General features: G+C 38.7%; 1 protein-coding gene across 2 annotated transcripts in view; it reads left to right on the forward strand.

The window, feature by feature from the left end:
- KCNMA1 (potassium calcium-activated channel subfamily M alpha 1) overlaps window positions 1–15,209 on the forward strand; it is a 466,431-nt gene that overhangs the window by 323,011 nt on the left and 128,211 nt on the right. For both annotated transcript variants that reach the window (XM_066600372.1, XM_066600373.1), the window contains exons 15-16: window positions 611–720; window positions 927–995. In XM_066600372.1, the coding sequence (XP_066456469.1) occupies window positions 611–720; window positions 927–995 (179 nt within the window). The remainder of the gene's footprint in view (window positions 1–610; window positions 721–926; window positions 996–15,209) is intronic.

Below are 15,209 nucleotides of genomic sequence, written 5' to 3' on the forward strand. Positions count from 1 at the left end.
CCTGCTCGTCCATAAAGATTCGGGGACCGCCGCGGATGACAGGTGAGTTGCGGCGGGGAGCAGGGGAGAGCGGGCGGGAGAGAGGGAGAGAGAGATCACCCATCCGTTCCTCCCCACTCTCCCCCGCAGCTCCCCGCCCGGCGGCGGCTCCTGAATCTTTAAGAACGAGCAGAGAGATACTCGTCTAAGGCACATTACTCGAACGAGTAGTGCCTTAGCGAGTATACTCGCTCATCCTTAGTGAACACCATAAAAACAAAACCCAAAAACTATGGTGGAATGTTTGGATGTTTTTTCCATCCTCCCCACCCCCCAAAAAATGTCATAAACATTCTACAGCATATTATATGTGCCCCATAATGGAACCATTAAAAAATACAACCTGTCCCAAAATACAAGCCCTCATACAGCTATGCCAATGAGTAATGGCTCTTGCAATGCTACAATAAAAGTTGCATGGTCCTTTATGCAAAAACTAGGCCGGTCACTAAGGAGTTAAAAGGGTTGTTAAGCATAAAAAAAAACATGGCTGCTTTATTCCAGAAACACTGCTATGTCTGTCCATGGGTTGTGTGTGCTTTTCCAGCAAATCAATTTTTGTGTCTGGCAGATTGAAGAGGATACGTGGCAAAAGTACTACCTTGAAGGAGTGGCAAATGAGATGTACACGGAATATCTATCCACCGCCTTTGTTGGGCTCTCCTTCCCTGCGGTTTGTGAGTAAGTACGAACACCACCTGTGACATAGAAGAAAACTGACATTACACAGACTGGGAAGTGAAGCCCCCAGAATATAAAATCTGAAGAAATGGCTGATAATAATGTTGGGGCAATGACAGACATAACGCCTAGACAGGTAATGGTTAAACTCTGCCAACTTTTCAGTATTTTTCCAAAACTCTCTGCTATCTTCTTGGACATTGCAGGTTGTGCTTTGTGAAATTGAAGTTGCTGATGATAGCCATAGAATACAAATCAGAAAAAGGGGAGAGCAGGTAAGTTACTTCTTGGCCAGGAACATGAACTTTCTTCATTTGTCCCATCTTTATTCTACATGGATGTATAGAATATAGTCTTTACATGTTATATGGTAATGCTTTTTTATGCTTCAGTGGAGTTCTTATGTTCAATGACATGTCAGATAGCCATATGTCAGGTGTAGATGTAACTTAGGGAGTCAGGAGGACCATTGTCATGTTTACGTGTTACTGAGATGAGGTCAATCACCTTTAGATTTTCTCTGTTGACCAAGACCATTTACAGACCACTTAATACTTGTTTACAGCATGAATAGAGCGACAGTTGCTGAGTACAAACTTTTGGCACTCCCATTGTAATGAATAAAGCAGTGTTGTGCATACGGGATCTCTGTTCCATTCATGCGGCGCCTTCACGACCCAATCGGTAGAGGTCCTTGAAGTCCAACCCTCACTGATAATAAAGTTATCCCTTATCTAAAGGATAGGTTTATCTTGGCACAACCCCTTTAAGTCGCATTATAGTTATCAAAGTTTGATTTCCTTCAAGTTGTATAATAGTGCACACTATAGTCAAGATATATATTTTTAACCGTATAAATATATAGTTTTCTTAAGAGTTAGTGATAGTGAATGTTTTTGAAGCCAATAATAACATTACATAGTGACTGATGTAGGGTACTATTACATGAGCAGCCAATGCTTATGCTTGTGTTATTTATCAATAATTGCTAGACTGAAAGATGCAAGTCCGGCTGCAGCCTGGCAATTAACGTTAAAATAAGAGCATTAGTGACGACCCACGCTTGTTTGACAGCACCCTTCAGAAGATTGAGTATTTTATAGCACAATTTTAAAAAAATCTCCATAGCAGTTATTGTATTTATACAGTTTACGGGATCAAACCCTCACACCTGTCTGGTTGCAATGGACAATATTTTTTATTCCTAGCCCCTGAATATGAGATCCTGTCATTCAGTTCGTACCACCTATAACATGCTACGTGATTTCTATCATGTGACATTAGTTGCCTTGGGGGTCCTCATCGACGACTCTCCTCCACAGCCGGACGCAAACTGCTTGCCATAATCACATACAGCCAACCTTCCAGTGATCCCTAACTTGCTAATAATTGATTTGCTGTTTTGTTATAACTAACTTGTTCCCCCCCTTATGTTTTGACCCTTTGTTAATCTCTTACCTCTATTTTATGTTTATTACTATTATTCATTTATTTGTCTAAACCTAACACAGCTGTTTATTTCTGCTTTTCCAAAAGCCACGTACAATACTAACATACCTCTCCACATCCGCTCCCTCTGAAAGTGAAATATATCTGTACCGTCAGTATCATACCACGTGTGCATTCCAATGTCTTCATCTGGTATGTTGTAACATTGAGGCACATAGATCTGCTTAGGGCTCCTTCCCAGGAGCGTGTGGTCACACTGTTTTACGTTGTACCAGTCTGCCATAGGCTCCCATGCAGCTGCTCATAAACATTGCACGAAATACTTATGCAATAAAGATCGCAGCATGTTCTATCTTGGCATGTATTACACACGCACACATGCCAAGATAGCACATGGGGATTGGCGGCATGTAACAAGTACATTATGTCATTTTGTACTTGCTGCGCACTGTGAATTACGCTCCTGTGAAGCCACCTTAGTAAAATTTTTATTGAAGGCTATTTGAAAATTTGCGCCTTTATTTATTTTGGATCAATTGGAAGTATAAATAAATGGGATTGTCAGGCTGCAAGTGGCCTTCGATGAATGATAGTGCGGAGGGCATGCAGGTGAATTTACTGGGTAATTCTGGTACATGATCCTTATAAATAAGGGAGGTATGATGGAGAGGTATGGAGCAGTAGTTTCTGCACAAAGGTTTTGTTTATAGTATTTGTGTCTATTTTAGTTGTTTGTTTAGACTTTATTTTTTACTTTCTATAATTTGATTGGGGGGTGATGTCTTGGTGTCCACAAATTTCTTATCAATATATTTGATTGGAAATCTATATTTTTTTCTTGTTGTTTGCAGAAGCAGAAAGCGGTATGGCTTTCAACATTAACTGTGCCTAACCCTCCTTCACCAAACTTCACCCTAACCTCTCCTCCTCACCTCTGGACTCATAATCAGGAGCTCCCTTCGAAGGAAAACATACACAAAAACTCTGGCTGTCTCCTATATGCTCATCTGTATACAAATACATACATGCATACATATGTATATATACATATGCACATATATACCACAGATATATATGACTGCACATATGTACATATATCTCTAATTTGGATATATTTGTATATACACCTGTGGATGTGAGAGATACCGTGCTGCATTCAAAGTTCAGTTATTTGTAAAGTATGTAGACCTTCTTGTTCCAGATCTATTGTATGTGACTGAAATTGATATTTTTTTATTGCTGAAGTCTTCCTGCCTAATCATCTCTCAGATGCATTCTGTGTATATAGGTATATACCTGTAAAAGTGCATGAATACCGTACATATATCCCTTAACATATGTATGCAAACATTACACATGCACCTGTATCTGTATGTGTCTGTATATAAATACCGCAGGTACATATGTATGTTACTGAGATACATATGTACATTCATCAAGATAAGACACATATGACTAAACTCAATGTACTGTCCTCTGCTACCAAATCTCAATGTAATTCTGATCTCCTACTGTCGCTTTAACTTCTTTGCAGGAATCTGGTTAATCCCTTTACTGCCAGCCGGCTAGATCACTCACGGTCACTGGCATCTAGGGGGTTAAAGGCTTCTGTTGTCAGTAAATAATGGAAATGATCATTTTCAGGTCCTCGTTCCTCCAAGTGGCACTGTGCGTTTCTGTGGCTATGTTTTGTGTGTGTCTTTGTCATTGTGCTTCACGCTGCTCCCCATCTCTCCCAGTGTCTCAGTCTTCAGTACCATTTGTATATATGACAATCTGTTCATTTCCACAATATCACGGATTACCCTAGCCGTTTGAAGGGGCTTCCAGGATTATAAATAAGGGTCTGGTTTTTTCCCCTGAACAGTCCTATACCTGTCTATGGGCTTTGCCTGGTATTGCATCTAAGCCCTATTGACTAGAATGCGCAGGAGTTACAATGCCAGACAGCCCGTGGGCAAGAGTGGCGCTGTTTCTTGAAAAAAAAGGCACTTGTTTTTTTTTCCTAGTCCCTTTAATCCTCATAAAGAAACCCGCCTAATGATGACACCCCCCCCCATGTCATTTGTAGAATATTGTCCTGTTAGTTATGAATGCAGCATATCAAGTTATTATATAACACGTCTTGTTAATTCATGGTAGAAGGAGAGATGATATTTACCTATTTCGTTTTTGACACTTCATTCCCTGACCCCCCTCGGTTTGCCCAGGCTTACATACCTCTCCATGGCCTTTTCCAGACCAAAGTAACATATAACATAAGCAATATATAGGTAATCATAAGGTCCCTTTACATGGGACGACTGTTGGGTACATAGGCACCTAACAGCCATCCCACTGAGTACCGCCCGACTGTCACTCTTGTACTTGCACATGAGCGGTAGCCATTCCACTGAATGGAGGTGAAGCAGCCAGGATCGTTCCAGCCTGCCTACAATCGTCTGTTTGCAGGAGTTGCGATGAATCCTAACCAGCACGGCTCCACATGTTGTGCAGTGGCCCTGACTGGTGCTGGAAGCTTCGTCCCTTTCACTTGTATGGAACTGAGCTTACTGGACTGTTCAAGGCGGCTACACAATGTACTGAGAAGTGCAAGCTCTGGTGCACCGCCGCTCCTTCAAACATCATTTCGGGCATTACACACGCATCAATCTGATATTAATGATCAGTTAACCTATCAATGTAAATATCCCCAAACACTGCTTTAAACGTGATTTTAAAATAATGGGGTGTTTTTATATTACATATTACTACTTAAATGAAAAGATGTCTGGAGTATTACAGTTGTCACACTGGCTATAGAGCCTCAGTATAGGCTGATGCACCTTGCTTTAAAGAGGTCATGTTTCAGTAGTCATCTCGTTATCATAAAAAGACAAGATTATAATAGAAGATAAGCCCTCCATTATTACACGGGAGCTCAGCTCCTCTTCTTGACCTCTGTGTATGCCCCCAACACTTTCCCTTAAGTGAATAGGTCATTTTTTTACCTAGACCCTTTGGGACCTTTCACACGTGAAGGATATTTCTGCAAGCCGAACCTAAAGACGCATCAAAATCTGTATGTGTACATGCAGGATATAGAGCAGAAATCTATAGCAGCAGTTTAAGCTTCATCTTTATCACGTGTGTTTTTAGGTGCATCTTGCAAAAATATATCTCGGTGCCAATTGAAAAGCAAGTCTTGGAACTTGCTGTTTACAGCTCACCCTCTGCCCGTCCCTCAACAATAGTCATGGAGTGATAATAGAATAAAAAATATGCAGTTAGAAAATAAAAGCTGATTGTGAGAATATATATATGTTCACCTTAAGACATAACAGGTAATAAAATGCACGACAAGTGAACCTTCCTCATTGTTTTTCTATGTAGTGTTTCGATTATGTTTCACTGGAAAGAGGCAACTACATTCTCCGATGTTATCTGCAACCAAAACACACAACTTCATAGTCTCATGCTAATTTGTTGATTACATTACAATGACATGCAGTGAACATCTTTACTAATGTCTCATATCACGGTCCTAGAGCGAAGCAAAATGCCTGAAGCTAAATGCTCCACTTACTCGCCTTTGGGACTTCACACACTTACCGTGAAAACAGGGATTCTTGTCACATTGAGTCAGAGACTGAATAGATGGATGGCTGTATATGTCAACAGCTCTCTCCTAGACCTCTATTTATGGAACCAGACGAGTTTCTGTAACTCCATAGCCTCGAATGTGCATAGGATATACCATAGACACCCGTGGTCATAAAAACCGCTTCAACACTAATATCTACATATGGATATTAATGAACATTGCTGCCACACACTGCTCTTCACATTTTGGGTATACATTGCCCAGTCCATACTGAACCAGAAGTATAGTCCTTTTTCTGTCCCTGGTGGCCAGGTTTTAAATTTAACTCTACTACCCAGCCCTTGGGGGTGCAACTAACTGAAAACGCTATTCTTATTACTTGGACTATCAGTGCTATATTCTGTGGGATGACCCTTGTGATCTAGTGCTGTTTTATGCAAATTGTGTGTGGTTATTGCCCGTCCTTGATAATCAGTTGGTGGTTCAACTCATCCAAGAAGACCTAAGTATATACAATCCAGTCTATGGTGTCTAAGTGTCACATTACCTTTTCGCTCTTTGCATGATGCATTTATCAGTCCCTAAGGCTCATTGAAATTGCACTCAGTTTCTGGTGACTCCATTGAATATCATTCTTTTCCAGATAACCAAGTGATAATCTGTTTACTATTTGCTGATTCGTTGGTTGAGAGTTCATTAGTTGGTCATGTAGTAGTGCTATAAAAAGTCCCTATTATCCAGTAGCTACTTTCTGCCACTCTTCAGGCAGAAGAACACTTCTAGAAGTTCACATTAGCAAAGTTCTTGCCTTCCAAATAAAAAGTATATTAGCTACACTTCATGGCTATGATGGTAATTCTAGAAGATATGGACTAAAACATTATGAAGCATTATTCTCCTTATCAGATTCCTTTCTTAAGGCTTACTATCCAAAATCTTTCCATCTTTCTCATTATTTAGTATTTCCCTAAACTTAAACTGTTTACCATCAGCTTGATGTTAACTTGAAGAGTGGGTGGTTCTCCTACCCATCTCCGTGGTTTGTCCTGTCTGTGTGCAGTGTTTTATCAGCTTTTATGTGACATCTGTTTGTTCTTTCCTATGGGTGTGGTTTGGGATTCTCCACAAGAAACTTCCTGCAAGTTTGGTAACTGCAGAGAAGTTATTGCAACATAGGGAGTTGCATTATGGCCAGTCTTGTTGTCTTTATGAAGCTTCTTACTTGTGATTGCATGATTTTGTGTATGTGGAGTGCTGCAAAAAACAAAACTGCTGGCTAATTGAGCAGTTTTAAATCTGCAGGTCTGCCATGTGTCTGGTATAGCATGGGCTTTCCACTACTGCTGTTTTAAAGTTTCAAACAGTTGAACTGATTTTTAATATTATATTATTAAAGGTCAGTGATTTATTTTGCATTCTGAAAGTAAGTGAAACACAGAAGATTAAGACTTTATATTCATTTAAACAGTTTAAAGAGCAACTAATAATATAAAATCGACTTGATAATCTTCTCTACAAATGCTGAAGTTGATATGGATTACATTTAATGTAAGCTCCACAAAAAAACTCTCAATGTGATTAAACATAATACTATTAAATATCATCAAAGCTTCATTTAGTCATTCTTAACATTTCCAAAACTAGGTGAACGCCCTTTCTAATTAGTGGTTAATTTATTATAGCGACACCTACAGTACTGCTAGCAAGGTCATAAACTACATATTAACAGTAGGTTAGAAAAGTTCAGTAGCTTTTATCATGGCATGTCACGCCATCCTTACCAAGTCAGCTTAACAAATTCCTGCACTGCTAGAACTGACTGCGTTTGCCATGAGTGCTGATTTAGTGGACTATAAACAGCTTCTAATGACCCTCTGAATAAATCAAGTTAACATATTTTTATGTTTTCATGTCATTATCCATATTTTAAAAAAGTTCCAGAAATCATCAAGTTTTCACATGAGCCTTTGAGCCTCGCAATAGACTTTAGGGCCCTTTTACACAAAACAATTATTGTTCAAATTATTGCTGGATCGTGGAAATCTGAACAATATTGTTCACTGTAAGCACTGCCAGCGACTGAATGACAAACGATAATTAATTTGCTTCATTTGTTACTTAGTTTAGACAGGCATAAAAATCAAAACATGATCAGCCCATGTAAACAGGCAGTAGATCATCTATGAACAACTGCCTGTTTTCTGTGAATAGAGGCAGCCGGAAGCAATCTTTGGCCAGCTCCTCCTCCACTAAATGAGCGACTAATGCTCCTGTTTAAAAGCATAGGAGCGATAATCACTGGGGCGTCTTGTCTAAAAGGACTCTTACACATCCTCACTACACTCTCCCACATAAGTCAGAATCATTTTTTGACTAGTTGTTTTGTGTTGAAATGCCTGCTGTAATACAAGTCTTTGAAACTACAACCCCAAAATTTAAATAAATGTAAAGAAAAAAAGAATGCAATAATTTGGAAATCTCATCTAACTATATTTTATTTACAATAGACAATAGAACATCTTAGGAGGGGAGACATTTTTTCATTTCATTAAAAAAATAACTCATTTAGAAATTGATGGCAGCTACACATCTCACAAAAGTTGTGGTGGGGCCATGTCTCCCATTGTGTAGCATCTCCTCTTCTTTTTACAACAGTCTGTAAACGTCTGGGATGTGAGGAGACCAATTGCTGGAATTTTGGGAGAGGAATTCTATTGGTGGAAGGTACGGACTGCAGGCACCCGGTTCACCACCCAGACTCTTCTTCTGTGAAGCCATGCTGTTGTGATGGATACAGTATGTGGTTTAACATTGTCTTGCTGAAATATGCCAGGCTTTCTCTGACAGAGACGTTGTCTGGATGGAGCAGATGTTGTTCTAAAACTTCTATATACTGCTCAGCATTGATAGTGCCTTTCAGGATGTGTAAGCTGTCCATGCAATAGGCACTAATGGAGCCCCATAGCATCAGAGATGGCAAGCTGGATGGTCGCTCTCCTCTTCAGTCCACAGGACACGGCATCCATGGTTTCCAAAAATAATTTAAAAATTTAATTAATCTGACCACAGAACAGTTTTAAATTTTGACTCAGTCTATTCTAAATGAGCTTTGGCCCAGAGAAAACACCAGCATTTCTGGATTGTGGTGATATATGGCTTCTTCTTTGCATGATATAGCTTAAACGTCAGGAAGTATTCCTGAGCCCATGCAGTGATTTGTATTATAGAGTCATGCCTGTTTTTAATGCAGTGCTGCCTCAAGGTTTGTACCACTCTATCATTGAATATTGACCATCTGCCTTGTGCCTTGTGCACAGGAGTTTCTCCAGATTTTCTGAATTTTTGGATGATATGTTCTGTAGAAGGTGGAATATTTAAGTTCTCACAATTTTACATTGAGGAACATTTTTTCTGAGATTGTTCGACAACGTTTAGATGCAGTTTTTTACAGATTGGTGAACCTCTGACCATCTTTACTTCTGAGAGACTCTGCCTCTCTAACATGCTCATTTTATACAGTCATGTGGCTTAGTAGAAAATGTACTCTTTTTTTCATTAGTACCACTTACTTTTTCAGCCTTTTGTTAACCCTGCCCCAACCTTTGTGAAATGTGTTGCTGCCACCAATTTCTAAATCAGTTCATTTTTTTTAAATGAAATGGAACAATGTCTCCCCTCCCCCTCTGATACGTGTTGTAGGTTCTATCTTGAATAAAATACGGTTATATGAGATTTCCAAATCATTGTATTCTTTTAATTTTTACATTCTACACAGCATCTTAACTTTTTTGGAATTGGGGTTGTACTATTGTAGCAGCTCAAACAAGTTGTTTGCTCTCAAAATTGAAAAATAAAAAAGTGAATAATCAGAAAATCTGCTTAGAGCAAGATTGTATTTTAGTATAGACTTTAACTGCAAAGTAGATAGCCACACAAGTTCACAGAACAAAACTAAATATACTTCTGTAGCATTGGATTTCCACTACTGAGCAGTTGAACACATGCATGAAATTACCACGCACAGTGCCAAGTGGAAGTGATTTAACACACACCATCATTGGACTAGAATAGTAGAAACATATTCTCTGGGTGAACATTTGGCAGTATGAGTAAAGAATTTGCATTTGTCAGCAGCAAGTGAAAACATTTCTGACTAAAATGTATAATTGTAACCATGTTTGATGGACAGAAAAACTGTCTCTGGCTATTTTTCATGGTTTGATTTCGAGTGAAGGGAAATCTTACAGCGCACCTACTATTTCAGGTGACTTTTCAGAATAAGCCTGTTGTGTGTGTACACGAAGAATAGCAACTATTTTTGGCTACTATAGGACTTATATCTGCCGTTTTTCAGCAGTTTTACTCCTCTGCAAGGTGAGCTCTAATTGTCAGTTTTCCCTGCACCTGGCTCTAGAAGGGCAGGAAACTAGATTTCATAATGTCCCCAATATACTACATACATAGCAAAGAGGAGATGCTCGACTCCTGTCTCACTGTAACAGACATAAGAAGCTGCAGCATCATGGAAGACATTATACAGCAGTACTGAGCAGTGTAGCTGTGAATCCAGTACTGGGTAAGGTAGAACACTGGCGAGAAGCTGCAGCAATGTCTCTGTGCATCTCTACTTCTATCTTCCTCCAGCCATCCCTGCCACCTTCTACGATTATAATTTGATCTCTCAGTGTATGCACTTATGTGTACAGATTTGATCCGTAAACTCAGATCAGTGCAGGAGGTAGGGAGAAGAAGAAATGGCAGACAAGTGAAGAAAGAGATATTTTTCTTTTATAAGAGACTTATCAAAGTGTTCTATCTTCGCTTGTACTATTAATTTATGGAAAAAATGGACTTTACATGACATTACATTACATTTCAGGAGCCTGATTCCTCATAAATATGAGGCAACAGTTTTAGGAAGGTTCTTTCCTGTGTCATTATTACAGTACTTGCAGCCTTGCGAGTCCCTGAAGACACATTACAAAACTTGGAGCAACTGTCAGAAGAAGAGTAAAAGTTGTTACATTAATACAAATAGTTCTTATTGGGCTGTTCAACAAACTTCCATGGGTACACAATTCTGGTGTGCAAGAACATCTGTTTGAGTAGTGCAGGGCCTCTTAGTATTTCTAAGGCCAAGTACCTCTACTCAAAATACCCTGAAGGCTATAGTTACACAGGCAAATGTGATATTGATCTGAGAAAATTGGACCGATATTTCAACCAAAAACATTAAATTTTTAAATAAAAAAGGAAAAAATGCATTGTACTTGCATGAAAATCACATTTACATGGGAGTGTGATGTGATTTTTTGCCTCCTATAAGAATTCTATTCTTGCAGCAGACATTGATTTTGCACTACTGGTGCGAGTGAAATGTCTCTCATGTAAATTAAACCTTTGAAGTCATTGCAAAGTCTGTTCATGTCACAATCGGATAGAATTTGTGTAGGAAATAGTTTGTGTGAACACATCCTTAAACTATAATCATACACTGCATTATAAAAGTAGAGCGAAGAACAGAGCAAAGACCTTCTAGGCACCTGGACTGTAGGACGGGTTCAGACAGCAGGGTTTATTGTGAAGAAAATGACTTTTAAATTTTTTTTTAATTCTTTATTTCTGATTTCAGTTTACATTTAATAAACATTAATCGTGCTTCGAAAAACATTAACGTTAAGGTTAAGGCAAAAATCAGTTAAAACATTTAAACTGATCTTAAGACCCTTCAGCTAAGTCATATGTTTTTTGAACACAAAATGAAACCGGAACTATATCGTGTAAAGCGAACAAATTAAATGATAGAACATCACATACATTGGAGTACATAGGGAGACAATACAAGGGGGGAAAAACGTGGGGGGCAAGGGGGACTCTATGACCTCTGATAGTTGGTGTTTAGGAGCATCCGATATTCCATCAAATTCTGGAATTCAAGCCAGTAGAACCAGGTCTTTGTAAACTTTTCTTGGGTACCTTTGAGTGATGCTGTGAGGTCCTCAATCTCCATGAAAATGACTGCTTTTATATTGAATGTAGGGCTAAACTGGTCCACATCTATTTGGTGATGATGGTAAATGCTTACTCACATAGTTTGTATGAAATTAACCTAGAAGCAAGTACCGAATTGTTTTATTTATCAAAGAGCATCCATGCAGTTTACTAAATGAGAAAGCTCTTAATACTAGAAATAACCAAATGTTCTACTTTCAGAATGCATCATTGTTGCACCGTTGTTTAGCTAGCAATGATTGTGCATGCATGTCAAGTATTTGGCTTCTTAATTTGCACAAAAAGGTGAAGCATAAGTATATTGGGTTGTTATAAAATGCCTTTTGTTAGCTGGCATGGAATAGGGTTAACCCAATAAATCCCTTCATTGCTCTTTTCATTTTAATTTTTTCTAACATCGGGCTGGAAATGGGTTGCCTATAACATTATACACCTGCCTTTACTGCATGGGGACAATGGTACAGAATAGCTAGATCATAACATCAGCGTTTTATTTTGTGTTTGCTCAGTTTGCATGAATTATAAAAAGATTTCTCCATACTGCCCTCCCCTCCTTTCTCCCATCTGCGTATTTGGATTTTATAAGAGAATCATCTAAATTATATGCAGTTGGTTACCAAAATACTGTAGACCTTTCTCAAGGAAGGTTACAGAATACAATGATTAAAAATCCCAGAAATGTTTCTAATTTGAGCATTAAAATCTAAAGATGGTGTTCTTTGTTTTACTTAATGCTCACCTCATACAATGAACGAGTAGTCTTTGGAATGGAAAGTTTCTTACTGTACATACATCTCATTTAATACAAGTTTATCAAATGCAGACATAGTTTTCCAGCTATTGTAGGGCAGGTTTCTGACATATATGTCGGTCTTACGGCATGACCATAATCCAGAGGACTAACTCTGGCGCAGAATCGGCTTCGGCTTGTTGCTTACAAGATTAAGATGAAACCTATGCATTTGATCATACGGCGCCGGCACTTTGTGTATTACCCTCTACTATCTTAATGCGCATCCTGGGGAAGATGCAGGATTACTTTGCCTCAGTGAAATATTGGCAAGGCAATTTATCTTTAGACTCAGCGATGAACTGTGATTTAAATAGCTGATTTTCCCCATGGACCTGAAAGATCTATTAAACTTCAAGAAGTGAGAAGGGCCATTTATCATCTTGTGTAGCTCGTTGTCAAATAGATGTGACATGCAGACAGACAGCACCTTGTTTGGTGTAGCGTAATGCTGCGGACAGGAGGGGATACATTGCAGATTTTTTCCCTTATGGAAATGTATGGCATGAAATATTCTGCACACTTTGGATTGAATGCAAGCATGAGACTGACATGTGCTTTGATGTTCACAGATAAGCTTCTATTTTCTATAACAGAGTTTCCTTGTAATGTTAATAAGACAGACTGCCAAGGGACACAATCCAAACATCGGTATCTAAAAAAATTCCTCTACAGTAGGTCAGAAAACAGTGTTGTCAGTCAGATACCTGTTACCTGTTATGTAAGTGTAGACACTTTATATTAAGACCAATTCTGAGTAATGAGAAGTGGTTGCTAGCTGTCCTGTACCATTTCCCCTTCAGTTTAACAGGCAGGAGTTCTTGATTTGATCTTCCTTGTGCCTATTTATGAGTAGATTTTTAACTAATGAATTGGTGGCACATCAGTCAGCGGTAATCATATATGGTATACATACTGTATACTGTTAATAGCAGAAAGGGAGATTAAGAGTAGCCTTCAACTGGCACACAAGTTACTTCTGACAGCACGGTGATAGTGAATTCTTCCACCAATAAGTTTGTTTGAGTGTGAGGCCACTATTATTTCTTTATACTTGCTTTGAAAACAGGGCAGCAGTGAACTGTTATGGAGAATATATATATAATTGGTACATTTATTTGATTACAGTAGTTACCGGTCCATCATTATAAAATAGCAAAAACACATTAAAACCATGTCCCACAATTATTATTAATCTAAACTTTGCAGTGGGGGCATAACTGTAACTCTGGGACCTTAATAGTCCCAAAAAGGTTCTGTGCCTCACATAGAGAGACTAATACATCAAATGGCATCTAATGGTCTAGGGACCCTGTTACACATTTTACATTGAGGCCCAGGTGCTTCACATTACATCTATTCTTTGCACATTATACACCTGCAATTTTATTATCTGACTAGTTCATAAACAATTTACAATGTAAAAACACTTTGTTACTCTGTTCCGTTAACACAGAGGTTCCAAATCTGTGCGTCTCTAAAGACCACCCAACTGGTCAACCCCCCATACACTGCATGATTACAAAGGTATATAAAATAGCTCCTCAAAGAAAAAACTCAGGTGCTTCAAATCATCACCTTCTGTGAAAGATATAAGTATAAAGGGTGACTTAAAGGGGGTTTCCGAGCTTATATAAAGTACAGACAAGTACTGAAATGTATCTGAATACTTGATGATGTCACCAGAGCTCAGAAGTAGTTCTTTTGAATCTTTATCATCCTGTCCAGCTGTGCAGTACAGGGGTTTTCATGCAGCCAGGGCTTGCTATGGATGGGATTACCATTATAAAGAACTCTCCCCTCTCGCAGACTTTGCCTCTATGTATAGCTGTTTACATGCTCCTCTTTTACAAGCTGTTTTCACAGATAACACTGAGACTCCCTGTTGTACTAAACTGCCCAATCTGCAGTCTTCTGCCCAGAATGTGAAATGCAGCTATTGCAAGGAAGGGAGGAAGAAGGGTTAGTTAGGGGGCGGCGGAGGCCGCGGGTCCCGAATAAGGTGTGAGCTGTGCACTACTTCAGGAAGTGCACATTTTCAAAGTTTGAGATGTCACACAAGCAGAAGTGACTGATGTGACTTGTAACATGGGACTATATGTGAGACCGGCTTACAGAGGCATATTAGTGCCACACATTAGTACGCAATAAATCGTACTGCATTTAAGTGTCTTGTACCCAATTGTTAAAGGATCGGAAAACCCCTTTAAATGCATTCACATTTTTTAAAATCAAAGTCTAATTTAGATTCCGTTCTCGATTTAAAAAAAAAAAAAATGTCCTTTTTTATTTACCAAAACTCAATGCAGCCAACAAGAAGAAAGTAGATGATTCATATTCCAAGACCTGAGCACAAGACAATAAGATGACAATTATTACCTCAGAGACTTGCAGTTAAATATAGAAAGAGAATATGACTTATCTCCAAATGCAGCTTTCACTACTGCTCTTGGTTTTCATGTACTAACACATTAATAAATGCACCATTAACCCCTCCTCCAACACAACCATCCATATCGAACTGCTGTTGCATAAACAAACTTTATAATATTTTCTGCTGCTTTGTAAACAAGTCTGAATATTCTTTTCTTTAACCAAGTTCATATCAATAAATAAAATGTGAAGCTGATAGCATCATTATACCTTTAAGACTCC

The sequence above is a fragment of the Eleutherodactylus coqui genome, chromosome 4, assembly GCF_035609145.1.
Source record: "Eleutherodactylus coqui strain aEleCoq1 chromosome 4, aEleCoq1.hap1, whole genome shotgun sequence".
Taxonomy (NCBI): Eukaryota; Metazoa; Chordata; class Amphibia; order Anura; family Eleutherodactylidae; genus Eleutherodactylus; species Eleutherodactylus coqui.